The sequence below is a fragment of the Aegilops tauschii genome, chromosome 5 (assembly GCF_002575655.3).
Source record: "Aegilops tauschii subsp. strangulata cultivar AL8/78 chromosome 5, Aet v6.0, whole genome shotgun sequence".
NCBI lineage: Eukaryota > Viridiplantae > Streptophyta > Magnoliopsida > Poales > Poaceae > Aegilops > Aegilops tauschii.
In genome coordinates this window covers 483909886-483929319 of record NC_053039.3, presented here as the reverse complement: position 1 = coordinate 483929319, position 19434 = coordinate 483909886, and the positions used below count along the sequence as shown (strand labels likewise).

General features: G+C 47.5%; 2 protein-coding genes across 4 annotated transcripts; one reads left to right on the top strand and one right to left on the bottom strand.

The window, feature by feature from the left end:
* Window positions 1–8344: 8344 nt before the first annotated feature.
* Window positions 8345–11474, bottom strand: LOC109785995 (protein Asterix). Its single transcript, XM_020344579.2, has 3 exons — window positions 11215–11474; window positions 10852–10952; window positions 8345–8743 (listed from the first exon to the last, which is right to left on the bottom strand). The coding sequence occupies exons 1-3, from the start codon at window positions 11383–11385 to the stop codon at window positions 8680–8682; spliced, it is 336 nt and encodes a 111-aa protein (XP_020200168.1). The 5' UTR covers window positions 11386–11474; the 3' UTR covers window positions 8345–8679.
* Window positions 11475–11590: 116 nt separating this feature from the next.
* LOC109785996 (uncharacterized) lies at window positions 11591–18237 on the top strand. 3 transcript variants are annotated; one of them, XM_020344584.3, is made up of 8 exons: window positions 11591–11811; window positions 12616–13740; window positions 14193–14401; window positions 14597–16559; window positions 16702–16744; window positions 16831–17078; window positions 17285–17392; window positions 17529–18237. In XM_020344584.3, exons 2-8 carry the CDS (start codon window positions 12665–12667, stop codon window positions 17755–17757), a joined length of 3876 nt encoding a protein of 1291 aa, XP_020200173.1. In that variant the 5' UTR covers window positions 11591–11811; window positions 12616–12664; the 3' UTR covers window positions 17758–18237. The 3 variants fall into 3 exon arrangements, with proteins under 3 accessions (XP_020200173.1, XP_020200169.1, XP_073354317.1); XM_020344580.3 differs by having other exon boundaries at window positions 14193–16559; XM_073498216.1 differs by lacking the exon at window positions 11591–11811 and having other exon boundaries at window positions 12865–12961; window positions 13035–13740; window positions 14193–16559.
* Window positions 18238–19434: the final 1197 nt, after the last annotated feature.

The window sequence follows — 19434 nt, the reverse complement described above, 5'->3', positions numbered from 1 at the left end:
ACCATATATAGTCATAGTCTAGGTTTGGATTCGAACCAGCTACAGGAGCACGTCTTTCTTTTTTCTAAAACTCGGCAACGTCTCTTTACTGGTACACTAGCTTGTTCTGTATGCCTTCCCAAGTCTTTGATTTTCTTTCCCTTTTTTTTGTGAGGAAGGAAGGAGGACAAAATTGAGAGTTCCTGGGACTCGAACGCAAGACCTCTCGGTTGAAAACCAAGGGTGCTAGTCACTTATGTGGCGAACGTTCCCTGTGAGGAGGACGGCAGACAAACGCATTTTCCTCGCAGTTTTCTTCCTATATATAAAAAAGTATGCTACTTGGTGTCCGCTTAGTCAACAAATGATTGTGCCAACCTTGACCGTTGGATTGACATTCAACGTCTGTCGCGTTTCTTGAGTCTCTTCTTCCTCGAGCCGCCAAAGCCAAACCAGCTTCGGCGGGACCGCCTGCTCCCGCCTCCCACGGCTGGCTGTGATCTTCCCCGGCTCTTGTTCGTTCCCGTCCGAGGCCTCACCATCGTCCTCCGCCTTGGTTCGCTCGCCGCGGCGCCGCCCTCCGGTGTTGTCAACATGGTCAACAACCGAGAGGAATAAGGAGATGACTGTACATGGTGAGGATGACAGTAGGGACCCAGCAGCGCGCGCAGTAATTTTGTTTTTTCAGGATGGAGAAGGGTATCAACTGGGTTGTGCGGGACCCGTGGCCCATCTAGCCCAGGCTTTTATTTCATATGTTTAGCACATGACCAGCCCAGTTTGTTTTTTTCCTTTCTGAAAATGGCTAGCCAGCTATTTTGTTATTTGCAGAATAACCAATGTAGGCCTACTTGCTTTTCTACGCCCTGCTGGGCCGGAAATCTTTCAAGACGAGGAGGGATGCATTTTGCCCAGAAAATGGGCTATAAGTAATAAAAAATGGGCTATAAGTAATAATAAATGGGCTGTAAAATGAAAAAATACAGCAAACAGGCAATTAGTTCCAAAATACTGTTTTCTTTCGGATTTTGATATTTTAAATTTCATTGTTTTTGTGCGGGTAAAAATTCATTGAATTTAAATTAAGGTATATTTAGATTTAAAATTAATTTGAATCTGGCTAGAAATTTCGGGCTGTATGCTGTTTGGGACAGATTTGGAGGCTGACTTGTGGGTCTACTAGGTTGACGTGTACTTTGGCTTTGTCAACTTAGTCCACAAATGATTCTAGCAGCAGTGACCGTTGGATGTTAATCCAACGGCCGTGCTGCTTCTTCAATATCTGATCTTCTTGCTCTAGCCGCCCAAACCAGCTCCGGTGGGACTGCCTTCTCCCGCCTACCGTGGCCGGCTGTGCTGCCGCGCAGGCCGCACTGCCCCACCCTACTTCATTGCTGCCCAGGCCATTCCTCTACTCACCCACACCTCCTGTTATTTTCCGGCGACGGCAGCCGGACCAGTAAACCCTCGTACTCCCCACCGCGTGGGCAACCATTGCCGAGTCTTCCCCGGCTCCGTGTCGTTCCCTTCCTAGGCCTCGTCGTCGTCCACCGCCATGGTGCTCTCGGCGCGGCCTGGTCAACGTGGTCAACGAACGACGTCCATCGGTCGTGGACTGTATGCGCAAAATAATGATTCCTCCCCCTGACAGCTGGGACCCACCGGAAGGGCCTCTGTATTTCGCAAAAAAAACATTCCCCTCGCTGACATGTCGGACCCACCAGCTATATCTTCGCACGCAAGGAAGTGCCTCCTTATTACGCACAAAAAAATGAATACCTCCCTGCTAGCTGGGACCCACCATAGTGGGAGGATGACTTGTGGGCCAACTAAGTTGACGGGGACGGAGGGCTTTGTCAACTTAGTCAATATGAACGATTCTAGCTCCAGTGACCGTACGATGTCCATCCAACGGCCGTAGTGCTTCTTCAACCTCTGGTCTTCTTGCTCCAGCCGCCCAAAGCAGCGCCGGTCGTGCCGCATGCTCCTGCCTCCCGTGGACGGCTGTGCTGCCGCGGAGGCCTCACCTCCCCCTACTATTCCCACCGCTGGCCAGGCCCTGCGGTGACGGCAGCCTCACACCGCAGCCGAACCAGTGAACCCTCGTACTCCTCTCCGCGCGGGCTTCCACTGCCGCGTCTTCCCCGGCTCCGCGTCGTCCCCTTCCTAGGCCTCACCGTCGTCCACCGCCGTGGTGCTCTCGGTGCGGCCTGGTCAACATGGTCAAGGAACGACTTCCATCGGACGTGGACTGTATGTGGAGAGGCTGACAGCTGGGTCCACGGCCGCAGCAAGGAAGTGGCTCCTTATTACGCGGAAAATAATGATTCCTCCACCTGACAGCTGGGACCCACCGGACAGGCCACTGTATTTCACGGAAAAAATGTTTCCCCCTGACTGCTGGGACCCACCAGCTTCATCTTCGCACGCAAGGAAGTGCGTCCGGGCAAAAAAAAAACGATTCGCCCACCTGACTGCTGGGACCCACCAGCTACACCTTCGCACGCAAGGAAGTGCGCCGGGCAAAAAAAAACGATTCGCCCCCCTGACTGCTGAGACCCACTGGCTACATCTTCGCACGCAAGGAAGTGCGTCCGGGCAAAAAAAAACGATTCGCCCCCCGACTGCTGGGACCCACCAGCTACATCTTCGCAGGCAAGGAAGTGCCTGATAGTCGGGACCCACCTGGTCGAAGCGTACGTAGCGTTGTCATTCTGGTCGCGAACGTGTACGTACATACTGGTCGATGTAGAGGCGCGCACGTAGCATGTACACGTACGTACAGCGGCCAGGGTGCAAGAAAGAAAATACGGCCACGTATGTGCATACGGGCGGGGTCTCGAACGCCTACTCGCGCATACGTACGGCTAGGGCTCGTGTACATGGCTGGGTCGGAACGGAGAAACAACGTCGTCGTCGTGTTCATGGGGAGGCAACGGAATGCGTCGTGTTCATGGGGAGGCAACGGAATGCATCGTGTTCATGGGGAGGCAACGGAATGCGTCGTGTTCATCGGGAGGCAACGGAACGCGTGGGAGCCAACCGGCTGGGTCGGAACGGAATGCGTGGTCGTGTTCATCGGGAGGGCTTGGATGGAACAGGCGATGGAAACGAGGCCTGGCGTACCGCAAAACGGAGGAAACGGACCTCCTACGTTCGGAACGGGGTCCTGTTGATCGGGAGGGGTGTGGCGTACCGCAAAACGGAGGAAACAGACCTCCTACGGTCGAAACGGGGGTCCTGTTGATCGGGAGGGGTGTGGCGTACCGCAAAACGGACGAAACGGACCTCCTACGGTCGAAACGGGGGTCCTGTTGATCGGGAGGGGTGTGGCGTACCGCAAAACGGACGAAACGGACCTCCTACGGTCGAAACGGGGGTCCTGTTGATCGGGAGGGGTGTGGCGTACCGCAAAACGGACGAAACGGACCTCCTACGGTCGAAACGGGGGTCCTGTTCATCGGGAGGGGTGTGGCGTACCGCAAAACGGGACTCTACGGGATACTGTTCATCTCCACCGTCGACCTCCTCCAGCCTCCACGGGCTACCATCGACCTCCTCCAGCCTCCACGGGCTCCTGTTCATCCAGCCTCCACCGCGCGCTACTCCACCGGCTACTGTTCAACCACCCCTCCACGGGCACCCCTCCACCGTGTACTCTTCATCCAGCCCTCCACACCACGGGGTCCTGTTCAACCACCCCTCCACGGGCACCCCTCCATCGTCTACTGTTCATCCAGCCCTCCACACCACGGGGTCCTGTTCATCCAGAGGCAACGCCACCGCTCACTGTTCATCCAACCCCCCCCCTCAACGCTCACTGTTCATCCAATCGATCGGCTTCAGTTAGCAGCAGTAGCGAAGGAATCGCTCGATCGGGTTCAGTTAACAGCCATCGATCGATCACTCGGGTTCAGTAACGCGTAGCCTGCAGTGCAATCGCTCGGGTTCAGTTAGAGCCCAACGCCTCGCTTGGGTTCAGTTAGAGCCAACGCCTCGCACACACGCGCGTACGTGTACGAGAGAAACGCGCATTGCTCGGCCCCCGACCTCCCATCGTAACCGGGAACTCCCCGAAATTTTCCTCCCCCTCGCTTCTACCACGGTTTTTTCCGTCATGGACGGCCCAAAGAATGTCATGCAGCTGCGTCTCCGGCCCGTCCAGGACGAAAAGCCCATTTTCTGTCATGATTTTTTGTCATAGAAGTAGGAGCCCACCACATCTATGATGATACCGGGTTTTGTCATAATTATCGTCATAGAAGTGTCATATGTATGACAGAAAAAAATTCGTTCGGCCCAAAATGTCACGGATGTGTCTTTTTTTTGTAGTGTGTGTACCAGACCTGATGTGTGCCTTGCTATAAGTTTAGCAGGGAGGTACCAAAGTAATCCAGGAGTGGATCACTGGACAACGGTCAAGAACATCCTGAAATACCTGAAAAGGACTAAGGATATGTTTCTCGTTTATGGAGGTGACAAAGAGCTCATCGTAAATGGTTACGTTGATGCAAGCTTTGACACTGATCCGGACGATTCTAAATCGCAAACCGGATACGTGTTTACATTGAACGGTGGAGCTGTTAGTTGGTGCAGTTCTAAACAAAGCGTCGTGGCGGGATCTACATGTGAAGCGGAGTACATAGCTGCTTCGGAAGCAGCAAATGAAGGAGTCTGGATGAAGGAGTTCATATCCGATCTAGGTGTCATACCTAGTGCATCGGGTCCAATGAAAATCTTTTGTGACAATACTGGTGCAATTGCCTTGGCGAAGGAATCCAGATTTCACAAGAGAACCAAGCACATCAAGAGACGCTTCAATTCAATCCGGGATTTAGTCCAGGTGGGAGACATAGAAATTTGCAAGATACATACGGATCTAAATGTTGCAAACCCATTGACTAAGCCTCTTCCACGAGCAAAACATGATCAACACCAAGGCTCCATGGGTGTTAGAATCATTACTGTGTAATCTAGATTATTGACTCTAGTGCAAGTGGGAGACTGGAGGAAATATGCCCTAGAGGCAATAATAAAGTTATTATTTATTTCCTTATATCATGATAAATGTTTATTATTCATGCTAGAATTGTATTAACCGGAAACATAATACTTGTGTGAATACATAGACAAACAGAGTGTCACTAGTATGCCTCTACTTGACTAGCTCGTTGATCAAAGATGGTTATGTTTCCTAGCCATAGACATGAGTTGTCATTTGATTAATGGGATCACATCATTAGGAGAATGATGTGATTGACTTGACCCATTCCGTTAGCTTAGCACTCGATCGTTTAGTATGTTGCTATTGCTTTCTTCATGACTTATACATGTGTCCTATGACTATGAGATTATGCAACTCCCGTTTACCGGAGGAACACTTTGTGTGCTACCAAACGTCACAACGTAACTGGGTGATTATAAAGGTGCTCTACAGGTGTCTCCAAAGGTACTTGTTGGGTTGGCGTATTTCGAGATTAGGATTTGTCACTCCGATTGTCAGAGAGGTATCTCTGGGCCCTCTCGGTAATGCACATCACTTAAGCCTTGCAAGCATTGCAACTAATGAGTTAGTTGTGGGATGATGTATTACGGAACGAGTAAAGAGACTTGCCGGTAACGAGATTGAACGATATTGAGATACCGACGATCGAATCTCGGGCAAGTAACATACCGATGACAAAGGGAACAACGTATGTTGTTATGCGGTCTGACCGATAAAGATCTTCGTAGAATATGTGGGAGCCAATATGAGCATCCAGGTTCCGCTATTGGTTATTGACCGGAGACGTGTCTCGGTCATGTCTACATAGTTCTCGAACCCGTAGGGTCCGCACGCTTAACGTTTCGATGACAGTTATATTATGAGTTTATATGTTTTGATGTACCGAAGGTTGTTCGGAGTCCCAGATGTGATCACGGACATGACGAGGAGTCTTGAAATGGTCGAGACATGAAGATTGATATATTGGATGACTATATTCGGACACCGGAATGGTTCCGGGGGTTATCGGATATATACCGGAGTACCGGGGGGTTACCGGAACCCCCCCCCCCCCCCGAGGCTATTGGGCCTCATGGGCCCAATTGGTGGAAGAGGAGAGGCGGCCAAGGGGCAGCCGCGCGCCCCTCCCCCCCAAGTCCGAATTGGACAAGGAGGGGGGCGGCGCCCCCCCCCTTCCTTTCCCCCTCTCTCCTTCCCTCTCCTCTCCTAGTCCAACAAGGAAGGGAGGGAGTCCTACTCCCGGTGGGAGTAGGACTCCTCCTGGCGCGCCTCCTCCTGGCCGGCCGCACCTCCCCCCTTGCTCCTTTATATACGGGGGCAGGGGGCACCCTAGACACAACAATTGATCGTTTGATCTTCTAGCCGTGTGCGGTGCCCCCCTCCACCATAGTCCACCTCGATAATACTGTAGCGGTGCTTAGGCGAAGCCCTGTGTCGGTAGAACATCATCATCGTCACCACGTCGTCGTGCTGACGAAACTCTCCCTCAACACTCGGCTGGATCGGAGTTCGAGGGACGTCATCGGGCTGAACGTGTGCTGAACTCGGAGGTGCCGTGCGTTCGGTACTTGATCGGTCGGATCGTGAAGACGTACGACTACATCAACCGCGTTGTGCTAACGCTTCCGCTTTCGGTCTACTAGGGTACGTGGACAACACTCTCCCCTCTCGTTGCTATGCATCACCATGATCTTGCGTGTGCGTAGGATTTTTTTTGAAATTACTACGTTCCCCAACAGCTGAAGCACCCCGGATGGGTGTTCTTCAAATGCGAAAACGACGGGGTACGTGTTGTTTTCATTCTGCTCATTTCGATAGCTCATTTTTTGGTTCAATTGCGATAGCTCATTTCGAACATCATCATGCGTGTAGGAAGACGGATGCTCATTTTGGTTTTGGGAAGGCGTATACAATGATTTATTGATAGAAATAAACTTAATAGACGTCCGTGCACTCCTTAGTAGAATCAAAGGCAATGATGCGGCTCCATTTGCAACTAGAGGGGAAGCAACATCTACTTCTTTTGAACCAAAGATGAAGAATGAAGAATGCAAGATCAAGAATCCGCAGATCAACAATGAGTGCATGGAGAAGATATTGCTTCAACTACTGGGAGCCGTTATGGAAGTTGGAAATCTTCTAAAATGCATACTTGTGGTTCTTGTTTTCTTTGGTCTGCTATACTAGCAAAGATTTGGTGATGTCATATGTATCCTATATTGTTGAAAAAGCAAAGAAATGCATTATGTTGTGTCAAATTGAGGTGCAAATTTAGGATTTGCGGGCCGGGGGGAGCGGCGCCAGACCAGACCCCGCAAAGCCGACCCGTAAAAGAGCATATTCCACGAATATCCTTTTATACGGGTCCGTTTTGCGGGGTCTGCCTCTGCGGCCGTCCGCGCCAGCCTGCAAATCCGTTTTTCCGCGAATTGCGAACACAAAATGCGGGTCGTCGGGATGCGGGGTCTGCTAGAGATGCTCTAAAACTGAACTAGAGCTGGATAGGGGATTGGGTAAAGTTGCTCTTAACCAGCGAGAAGCCAAATAATAGTACAATACAAAGCTATCACTATTCACTGGTGCACTCATCGATGCAAGTAGGATTTGGCGCCTTGTGGGGAAAAAGTCAGAGCTGATGATGAAGATGGCGGCTATGCCGAGAGTTACTTACTAGAGTACCATTTTTCATACCTCTCTGAATCATCTGGTCACGGTCAGTTCTCAATCTTACCCACTCCACCCTGAATGCCAACGCTGACGAACTGGGATCATTTTATGCGCACTGTAAACCTTGACGACTCCCCGCCGATAACAGCACTTCGAGTTCGTCGTGTAGTAGCTAGGATCCCCTTTGTTATTTGTTCGTATATGACGGCAAAAAACGCCTTATACATTTAGAAATAGAGGCTAGTATTATTAGTACACCGGCCACTGAGCGATCCATTGGTGAAGCAAGGAGGCAGGAAGTACCGTCCCACCGTCCACGCATGGCAACCTCACCGTCCCACATAGTACTGTCTCCCCGTGAGACACGGAGGCAGGAAGTACTTGGCCAAACAGTTCTTATCTTGGGTAGTTTTGGTCCCGTGGTTTATGCTTTGTATAGTTGATTTATTCTGATACGATCTGTAATTCTGTATTCCAGTGAGGAGCACATGCCGACGGCACACAGAAGGGGTGGTTTAGAGACACTTCACACGGCTGCACTTGATCGGTCGACAAGTTTGAAAACTGAGAGACATCTTTGCTCCAATTTCATTTTGTAAAGGTAGGTTCCCTTTCTTTGAATGAATCAGTAGAGGTTTCTTGTGAGCGGCGACTGCATGCCCACATATATAAGAAGGCAAAGCAAGGGCCACATCAACAATATTTGATCTTGATCATGCATGAGAATGGAAGTGATTGCTACTCCGATAAATAAAACAATACAAAACCACAAGCTCACAGGGGATTGATCGATGTGGTGATGTAGGCAAAGGCCCTTCAACTATCTTTAAAACATAACTGGAGGAGCAGGTACCGTGCAAATAGATTACTGAGCATCATGATACATGTCTTGGTCCCTACAAATGAGGTGGTACATTTGACACCTGCCTGACTCAAGGATTCAGAAATGTGGGTGGGCACCACCATGCCAGTGGCTCCGAGGCACCAAAAATTGAACAGGAAACTTCATACGGCGCATGGTATGCAGATCAGCGCTTTGTGCCGCCTGGGCGAGGCCCGAAATAGTTCGTCACCAAACCCATGACAGCAAACCTGGTAATATTGCAAATTTCAGTTGAATAAATAAGCTATTTCTATTTATGAACTTATTACATCAGGAAATGGATGACCAAAAGTAGGAAGCAGTGATATTATACATAGCATAAGTAAAATGAGATATCAGAATCCTGTTTTTGTAGACGAAGCATGATATTTTAATTTTATTTTGAGAATTGCAAAGCATGGTATGTGGATGTTTTCTAGAGGATATGGATTGTTGTTCTGGTAATGCAACCTGGCTATGAAAAGTGAAAATAGTACTATGTATCAAAGTTCTTTGGAGATGAGCAGATGGAGATCTTTCTTATGCACGCCCTTCCTATCTTTATGCATGCTAGTGGCTTGACAATTGACAGCATGCTAGCAGATGGATGATGTTTTCACACTAAACTAATCTTTTTTCCTCTTATCTCTCAATTCTACCAACTAATCAAACGGACAGATATTTTGGTGGTAATAAAGATAAACATCCAAGCCCCAAATGATAAGTGGATATATGAAGAACTTTCAACACAGTTCCCAATCCTTTTGGTTCAGAGAGAAGCAGAATTTACACTACAAGTTTAACTATCAACACAGTCCCTGTTATCCTAAATATCCTTTTGGTTCAGAGAGAAGCAGAATTTACACTATAAGTTTCATGAACAATGATAACCAATCAACAAATGCAAAATAGTGAGAACATGAAAGGGCATTCAACTTTAATATCAATCAAAATCATTAGTGTGTACTCTCTAGTTCTTATTTACTTTGCACGGCATTGCCAAATTGACCTTCACTAATATCCATGACAAGTCAACTCTACTGACAATAATGGAACAGTAATGAACAGCTAATATCAACTCATGTACTCATGACAATCTCTTTTACTGTGATTGGTAGCCTGCTGTTTCACATCAGACATACGATTTCAGCTTGGGAATGTGATCGATGCTTGGGATGAACAGGTTGCTGATAACTGTTCCTTAACAATGCCAAGACAAATCATCCCTAAAATTTGCTCTGATAAATACAAAACTACAGCACACAGTGTGATTTGCCTTCTTCGTAACACTTGTTTAGTTTTTTTTTTCAAACAACCTTCCGGCCAGATTCCACAATCATATCAATGACAGAATCAAGCCTCCATATGCATACCAAACAAAAGAAAAGCTGGATCTCGAGGTCTAAAGGTCGCAACCCATGAGAAAGTAAACAACCTTACCAAGCTTTTTCCACAAACAGTTCAAAGGACTGTCAAAACAAGATCAATAGGATCCAGCACCAGAACCATGCAATATGAGCATAAGTCAGCACAGACACCATAGTTAAAAAAGGCGTGCCTAGGAGGGTGCTTAAGTGTGCCTAGGCTCTAGGCGATGGCAAAACGTCTAGTGCTCAATTGCGCTTACTACTATGACAGAAACACTTATTTACTTTACCCTAAGAATAAAATAAAAGGCTTCCCGTAGGGCACATACTGTGCTTTATCAGGTGATAGTTTATTAGTTCCTTTTGTACTTGCACAACTAATAGAATTTAGAAGAGAATGAAAAAGTTATCTATAATAATCCATTGATATTTTGGCACACAGCCACCCAATGTTTTTAGCTCCCGGGATCGACATGTCTAGTTAGAATATCTATGCGGCATGACAGCATTTTGCCAGGAACTCTGTCACACATATCGGAAATTAAATATGAATATTTTTAAAAACAGCAAGGACAAAAGTTCACAGTGATCTTAAGATCAATGTGAGGACGCATTTCTATAACATCATAATAACAAAAGGCAGCATTCTGACTTACTTTCATCAAGAACTACAGAAGAAAGCCACAAATCCTATTTTGTCTCAATGATGCAACACATATATCATTAATCCAATGTTAAGGAGCTCTCGTAGCAAACAGACAAAGAGGGGGAAACTATGACGCTGTTTAATTGCATAATTCCACCAAAAGTGGCAGCACAAAAAGTACACGGCAATTGAGAATTCGCAGTATATACAAAGACAAGATGTTAAATGACCCACTGCAAAGGTATATGCTGCTGCTCGACTATTAACTGCATAGTAGCCGAAATCCTAGATTAACACATAAACCGCACAAATGAAGAAAACTCACATGAAAGCCATGGAGAGCTGCTTGAGGTCATTCTCGAAGTTCTTCATGTTTGCCAGCGACTGCGCGCAGAAGATGATGGCGATCCACGAGCAAACCTTGTACTGTATGTAAAACCACACAGCAAAGTCAACGTCACAACGGAACCAGCAGGAATCAAAATTAGATAGTCTAGCAGCATCGGACATACTAAGACGAACCCATCATCTCAGTTAACTACGAAGGAGCATATAGATCTACTACTAAGGCACTAGGTCGCCCAGATCCAATTACCCAGCTGCTGCCCCCTACCGATAAACTAGATTGATGCAAGACGCGGGCGCGCAGACAGGATTGCTTGTTTGCTTGCGCGTCGAGAGTACGTACGTGGAGCATGACGCCGACGACGCCGAAGACGACGGCGAGGAAGCCCGCGTAGTCGACGGGCAGGTCCTGCGACGACAGCTTGGGCGGCGCGTACGGCCTCGCCGTCCCCGGCTGCCTCGGGTCGTTCGCCCCCGCCGTCGCGCCGCCCCCCGACGCCGTCGCCCCCTTCATCTCTCCTTTTTTTTCCTGATCTGAAAATACGATCTGAACCAAGGAGAGAAGCTGAAGAGGAAACCGAGAAAGAGGAGAAGGCAGTACAGTACACCTGAATGGCTAAAAAAAACGTTTGGGCCCGGGCGCCCGGCCCGGCACGGCCCACGGCCTGGCCCCCACGCCGCCGCTTTCGCCCGACGCGGGTTGAAAAGTCAAAGCGCGAGTCTTCCCGACCACGCCCCAGGCCCCACTTCACTCCGCCTCCGCTCCCCTTTCCTGTCGCCGCTCTGACGACAACACCCTGCTGCGCCTCCCACTTCACTCTCCACCCACCACCGGCCCCAAAACCCTAGCCGGGGAGCTCGGCCAGCCGCGGAGGAGCTCCACGCCGCGCCGCCGCAGCGCGCCCCTCGGCCACCGCCTGCTGCGTGTCGCCATTCCTCGGTAAGCCCTGCGGCTCCTCGCTAAACCTTCTTGCTTGCGCTGCGTGGCCGCCTGGGCTCGGCTCTCCGGGCGAGCGGTCAGGCTCGGCTCCGCAATGTCGGGCTGGTCGAGCGGCGCTGGGGGCGCGCTCGATGCGTGCGTGTTTTGCGGTGTGCCCAAACAGTCCCTTAGGGTTTTAGTTTGTTATAATTAGGTGTGGTGGTGTTAAGCTCGGTTCATGACTTTGGGTAGAATCTGTACTGCCTTACTGTTGTAGTTTCTGGATGACATTCGCTGTGACGCGCGTTTGGTTTTACTGGGTTGCTGGCTACATGCATGGAAGATTCTTGCTGGTGGTGATAGGTAATTGAGGTGGAAGTTTGTTTTTATTAAGATACTGAATTATAGCTTACTAATTAGTTCGAATGCTCTGATTCAGTTTAGTTTGTATGATTTTTGTGATGAAGATTTAGGTGTCCTGTAATGCATGTGGTTTTTGAGGTGTGCCCTTGTGCCGATTTGCATGTCCGCAAATCGACCCGAGTTACTGAAATGTTAATAACAATATAATGCTCTGATTTAATTTGGATTGTATGATTTTTGTAATGAAGATTCAAGTGTCCTGTAATGCATGTGGTTTTGAGATGTGCCCTCGTGCTGATTTGCATGTCCGCAAATCGACCGAGTTACTGAAATGTGAATAATTTCAAGGGAAGAAAACTGAGTTACATGCTCTTTTAAGGAGGAAATAGATAGAGTGTTCAGTTATGCACCCTCATTTGACCTCAACTAATATTTATCTCATGCTTAATTTTTCGACTGTAGGTACTCTCCATTGCCAGGAAACCAGTGGTTACTCGGTCAACCAGTCAAAATGCAGTTCCAGTCTGGCAACTGTGCCAAAACGTTGGCAAAAGTAGATGGATCGGGTTCAAAAGATTTGTCATTCGACCCAAGCGCATTTGGTTTTCCACAAGATGCTAATCAGGAATATTTCAACCGGGCTTTACAGTACGGTTATCCAGTTTCAACGCAAGGCTTTCAAGATAAAGGATCTTTACCAAGCGTTCCAGATTTTGTTCTGAATAATGCTTCTGCTGCACTCCGGGAATATCAACAATTTGACCACTTTTTCAGACCACTTCAGCCTCTAGCACCTGATGGAAACCAGGTACAAAATAGTGGCATAAATACCGCACATCGCAGTAGACCTTCTAATGCATCCTCCTGCCTTGATCATGTAGAAGAAATAACTTCTCATGACACGGATGGTTATGACGACAGAGCTATCTCATTTGGGAGTAGCTGCAGCACAGGAATTGTGTGTTATCCATATAGCAGCCCTATGCAAAGCGATGACTGCATTGGAGACACACAGGATGGGACCTGGGCTGCTCTTATGCAAATGCAACAGGCTTTGGAAGCGGCTAATGAAGAGTGCAGTGACTTGACTTTCAATAACACAGAACTTTCAGGTGGGAATACCATGCAGCATCAAGTTGTTTGGGACAATGGCTGTTTAGCAAGTCCGTCTTTCACCTCAAACTTCTTACCCTTCCCTGGAGAGGCTGAAACCATGGTCACAAATACCAGCGCTATGCATAACTTACATAACTCTGTTGACCTCCTGTATGATAATGATCAAGACATATCATCTTTTGAGCTCAAAGTGGCTGAACAGAAAGAGGCGACCACAAGCCATGTTTATGAACATCGAGATGAAATGCATTCTGCTGAATTGGGGCGAAATCCTGGCCACGATGAATCTTTTGATTTGCCAATAACCCAGGACATACAGTTCAGCTCATTTGTTCATGGTCCAGATGGATCTGTAGATAGTGGAATGAACCTTTATGATTGTGAAGAGCAAATGGAAATTGATTCACTCCTAAATTCATTTGGAGCTTCAAGTGATACCTTTGCACAGACATATGAAATGTTACAAAAAGGGTAAACGGAAACTTTGCAATCTCATCTTATCATTGCTGTGACTATGTGACTGAAGTCTTGATTTTCCCCTCTCCTTTTAAGTTCAAACCAGAAACCTGCAAGTTCTCTCGCACGGAATTATAGTTGTTCTATTGAATATAAATCTTGAAACTCTTTCTACATAAAGGTGTTAGTTTAGTTGTTGATGCTCCATTAATAATGTCAATGCTTCTTGCTGCTGTTCCTGAAACAGCAAAATGATGCCTTGAAACACATACAGTAATGGTGGTAACAAAAAATGTAAGATATGTTTTCAGTATGCTTTCTTAGCTAGTGACATTTTGATTGATTTTGCTTACTCTGCTAGGAGCACCAGAACTAACACTCCATGAGTGATTTTTTTTGGCACCATTGCCAAATTTATTATTTTGCATTTCTGAAATTTTAATATAATTAAATGTGATGAAATGCAGTGAAAATATTGTTGACCTTGAAAAAAGGGCTAAATTAGCGGAAAGCATTTCTGCTACATTCATCACTAATACTGTCCCATATATTACACAAGCTGGGGCGACTGAGTCAACTGTCTCTGATGGATCTTCTTGGACTCAACAATATCAATCTACTTCCCAGTCATGTGGTTTATCTTATTCTTCAGCTTCTCAATGGGAAACCATGCCAGGTACTGTTTTTCCTTTAGGGGGTTGTCAAAATGATGTTACTGAATCCAATTCAATGACTAGCCTGGGGACAAATGGCGATCTCCTGTTATCTTTTGGCCATACTTCAATGCAGCAGCAGCAACAGAGTGTATCTAGTGATACTAATTTGGAATTGATTGACAATTTTGCTAACCCTTATCAAGAGTTCGTGACAGGCGTGGATGGTCAAAGGAGCCACCTATACCGTGACGAAGCACTGGCAACCCAAGGTGTATGGGCGGCACATCCTGGTACGATGGTACACTCTTCAACCGATACTGGACATTCAGATGTACAGCTGCCCATGGCACAGACTACTACTGTTCCGCTGCCTGCTCCGAGCTTGTCCAAGGGCCCCAACTCATTATTTATTGGAACAGAGCTTAAGAAGGTTGACCTACATGATACAAGTATGCAGATGCCCTTGACACAGACTACTGTTCAGCTGCCTGCTCCGTGCTTGTCCAAGGACCCCAACTCATCATTTATTGGAGCAGAGGTTCAGAAGGTTGACCAAAATCATTCAGATATGCAGCTTCCCTTGACACAGACTAGTCATGTTCAGCTGCCTGCTATGAACTTGTCCGAGTACCCGACCTCGTCATTTGTTGGAGGAACAAAGCTTAAAAAAGTTGACAAACATGATCCACTGCCTGCTACGAGCTTGTCCGAGGATCCAAAATCATCATTTATTGGAGGAGCAGAGCTTAAGGCAGTTGACAAACATGATTCAGACATGCAGCTTCCCAGGATACAGGCTAGTCATGTTCCGCTGCCTGCTGTGAGCTTGTCTGAGGAACCGAACTCATCCTTTATTGGAGGCACAGAGCTTAAGGAAGTTGGCAAACATGATTCAGATATGCCGCTTCCCATGACACAGGCTAGTCATGTTCCGCTGCCCGCTGTGCACTTATCTGAGGACACGAAATCATCATTTATCGCAGGACCAGAGCTTAAGGAAGTTGACAAACACGATTCAGATATGCCGCTTCCCATGACACAGGCTAGTCATGTTCCGCTGCCTACCATGAGCTTACCCGAGGACACGAAATCGTCATTTATTGGAGGAACAGAGCTTAAGGAAGTTGACAAACATGATTCAGATATGCAGCATCCCATGACACCGGCTAGTCATCTTCTGCTGCCTTCTGTGAGCATGTCCAAGGATCCAAAATCATCATTTACTGGAGGTACAGAGCTTAAGGAAGTTGGCAAACATGATTCAGATATGCAGCTTCCCAGGACGCAGACTGTTCATGTTCATCTGCCTACGCCGAGCTTGTCCAAGGAGTCCGAGTCATCATTTGTTGGAGGAACAGAGCTTAAGGAAGTCGACAAACATGATTCAGATATGCAGCCTCCCATGACACAGGCGAGTCATGTTCCGCTGCCTGCTGTGAGCTTGTCTGAGGACCCAAACTCATCCTTTATTGGAGGTACAGAGCTTAAGGAAGTCGGCAAACATGATTCAGATATTCAGCTTCCCATGACACAGACTGTTTGTGTTCAGCTGCCTGCTATGAGCTTATCCGAGGATCCGAAATCATCATTTATCAAAGGAACAGAGCTTAAGGAAGTTGACAAACATGATTCAGATATACCACTTCCCGTGGCACAGGTTAGTCATGTTCCACTGCCTACCATGAGCTTACCTGAGGACACGAAATCGTCATTTATTGGAGGAACAGAGCTTAAGGAAGTTGACAAACATGATTCAGATATGCAGCCTCCCATAACACCGGCTATTCATGTTCTGCTGCCTGCTGTGAGCTTGTCCGAGGACCCGAAATCATCATTTACTGGAGGTACAGAGCTTAAGGAAGTTGGCAAACATGATTCAGATATGCAGCTTCCCATGACGCAGACAGTTCGTGTTCAGCTGCCTGCTCCGAGCTTGTCGAAGGACCCCGACTCGGCATTTGTTGGAAGAACAGAGCTTAAGAAGGTTGGCCACATTGGATATCCTCAGCAAAGTATCCTGCTCTCAGCAAGCAAACCTTCACACCCAATCGGTTTGCCAGTTATCAAGTTTGATGACGAGGTGGGTTCACGATCAAAGAAGCGGAAAAGGTCAACAGAAGATGTTTTAGCATCGCATGCACAAGCCATGTTCGAGGGTGGGAGACTGCAATGTAGAAGGTGATTGCTTTGAATTAGAAAATTGTCCTTACACAAAATCATATTTATTTTGCAGGAATCATGTATTTGGGCTCTTCTGTTTGACTTGTTTTGGCATACATGTCCAAGAGGCTAATGCATGCCTTGTGTTTTCTGTATGCAGGACACCTGAGTTGGCTTGGGCTGATGCCACATTGACTGAGAAGGTTGTATACTTGTATACCTCACACATTGCATGAAAACGCCTGTTGTCGCCACATCAATTTCATGACAAGCTTATCGTGCATAACAGGTTGACGGTGAAAAAGCAACGATGGAAAATAGCACCTTCGTTTCTCGAGCTCAGAGAAGGCTTACTTTAACGACCAGCTTGATTCAGTGTCTCCTGCCTGCTCTGTCAGCGAGACTTCTTGCAGCAAAAGTTGCTGATTGCGGTGAAGCCATTGTGTACCACATTTGTAAACTGATGCTCAGTGATATGTCTGACCCAGTTCAATCTTTTGTCAGCGACACCAACAACTTCATGCAAAGCGAAAACATGTAAGCATTCTTTACTTTTGAATGTTATCCCTATTTAACGTACCAGCTACCCTCATAATTTTTAGTGCCTTAGGAGCGGGTTATGCAAAAATCTAGCGGAAAAAATCTGAGTTCGGTCACTGCGATATAACCCTTTCATAACCAGCAATTTATTTCTTTCTGCTTTCTATGACTTTGAGAGTCTTCATCTTGTGTTTTTTTGCCAGGCCACCGAACGAGACAAGCACCTCCGGAAAGGAGGACTGTAAACTCTTATCTGAAGTTCTGGAAACCTTCGATGCGAGGCTTGGCGGGCTACAAAGCTCCTTGTCAAGGTATGATGATATTTCGGTTACCACTTGAAACAATGCCTCTAGCATTTTCAATAGAACATGGTGCTCTAGACGTCGGTGCCGTCAACCTATTCAAAGTTTTGCTGTTCTAATGCCTGCCCTCCCATGTTCGTTTCAGAAGCGAGATGATGCCCAGCTTCCAAGACCACGCGTCGGCGCTACGCCAAATCGAGCAGTGGTCCATGACCCATCAGCTCATAAAGCTGAGCGAATACAAGAGACTGCACGCCGGCTACGGCTCGGGTCCTAAAAGGCCTCTCTGCGTCGGAGCCATCCGGAAGCATGCCGGAGGATCTTCCGCGCCGGTCTCGGAGCTGAAAAGGATCCGGTGTCGCTTGCTCAAGTAGCCGCTCGCTCGCGCACCGGCTCGCCCCTAAGGAAAAAAGTGGTGTTGCTCGGTGACTTGAGGAGTAATATGTGGTCATACTGATGATGTAGCGAGGAGTTAGGAGGGTATTACGTAGGAGTTAACTTCGTGTGAAGTAGTGTATTTTGGGATGGGGGTGCAGGGACAGAGCGTGTTGTGTCAATGTCATGTCGCAAACAGGGCGGGAATGTGCTTTGGAACTGAGACGGTGCCCGGGACCGCGTGCACCGCCTTGTCCGGCGGTGTCAGATGACGCGCCGATGGCTATCGTCGCCGGAGAAAACGGCCCGGCTGTGGCGGGGTTTCCGTGAGTTGAGCTGGTGTGAGTGTTGGATGGACGGGGTGTGCAGAGAGGAAGAGACCTTTTGATCCCAGCTGCAGCTGCTCCCTGTTATTACATTGTAATCACACTGACTTGACGAAAAAAGATGCTGGGCTTCCAACTGCGCGTCAGGATTAACGCAAGTTCTTGCTCTGTATGGCACGTCGTACTTGATACTCCCTCCCTTTCAAAATAAATGACCCAACTTTATACTATAGTACAAAGTTGGGTCATCTATTTTGAAACGGAGGGAGTACTTTATAGGGCATGAATCTTGTTTCCGGTTTCACCGGTGCCACGCAATTCTGGAATGGAAAAGCTTGGGCACGAGCGACGCCCCTATTCTTAGAGCATCTCCAATAGCTGCCCTGTCTTAGGGCACCATTTTGGGCTCGGAGTAAAATTTAGGGCACCAAATAGTAAAAAAACAAAATTGGCACGGGAAAGTGTCGTCTCCAACAACTGAGCCTACCATTCAACTGTCGAAAATGAACCTCGTGTTACGTCGAAACTGAACGGGGTGTAGATAACTTGAGCAATCTTCTGTTGGTCATGCACTAGTATTATCTACAATCTTCAGTTTACTGACCAACTTGTAGAGCTGACTGCATAGAAGTGAAGTTACACTTACACCCATGAACAGTACAGCTAACAACACAGAGGTTACTAATTGCCGAACCAGAGGACATGGTACGCAGCGAAGAGAAGGCCGATGCAACAGACTTTTACCTGCTAATCCTTGGGCAGTTAACGCCGGAGTCTGCACCGTTCACGGCCGGCGTCGGAGGAAACCCATGGGTCGCTGCTAACTGCAGCCTCCTGCCCGGAGGATATTGTGAAGTCAACTGACGTGATGCTTGCTGACCTCCAAGCGTTTCTGTTAATTTTGATGCCCTGTGTTTCGCCTCCTTCGGACTGGTGATACTTTGTAGTTGTTTGAGTAGTTGTTGGTCCTGATAGCTGATGTGGCTGGCTTCAGATGATAGTTCCTGTTTGAATTAGTTCCTTTTACTTAGTATAGGTTAGATTTGGAGCATCTGGTGTGTCTATGTATCAGTCATGTTATGGTTGTTTTTACTTTGCTCCTGTAGAAAGACTCCATTTTTCGTAATGAAAGTGGGGGCTGTGTGACCCCTCTTATCGGATGAGAAAAAAAAGAGACAAATCTTCTCCAACGTGTTAGGTGTGTGCAAATTTTCGGGTCAGGATGACATTCGAGGAGCTCTAAAAAAGACAAAATCGGCTCTGAATTTTTTTAATGTTCTTCGGAGACCATCTTTTTGACCGAGAGCTTCTCGCGTGTCATTTTACCACAAAAATTTGCGCGCAACTAGA

Excerpts from the sequence above, each read along its gene's own strand:
- LOC109785995 (XM_020344579.2), bottom strand. The coding sequence starts at position 11,385 with ATGAAGGGGGCGACGGCGTCGGGGGGCGGCGCGACGGCGGGGGCGAAC. Across the intron at positions 10,953-11,214 it reads TCGTCGGCGTCATGCTCCAC|TACAAGGTTTGCTCGTGGAT; the intron begins GTACGTACTCTC and ends TTTTACATACAG. Across the intron at positions 8,744-10,851 it reads CAGCTCTCCATGGCTTTCAT|GTTTGCTGTCATGGGTTTGG; the intron begins GTGAGTTTTCTT and ends CAATATTACCAG.
- LOC109785996 (XM_020344580.3), top strand. The coding sequence starts at position 12,665 with ATGCAGTTCCAGTCTGGCAACTGTGCCAAAACGTTGGCAAAAGTAGAT. Across the intron at positions 13,741-14,192 it reads TATGAAATGTTACAAAAAGG|TGAAAATATTGTTGACCTTG; the intron begins GTAAACGGAAAC and ends GATGAAATGCAG. Across the intron at positions 16,560-16,701 it reads GGGAGACTGCAATGTAGAAG|GACACCTGAGTTGGCTTGGG; the intron begins GTGATTGCTTTG and ends TTCTGTATGCAG.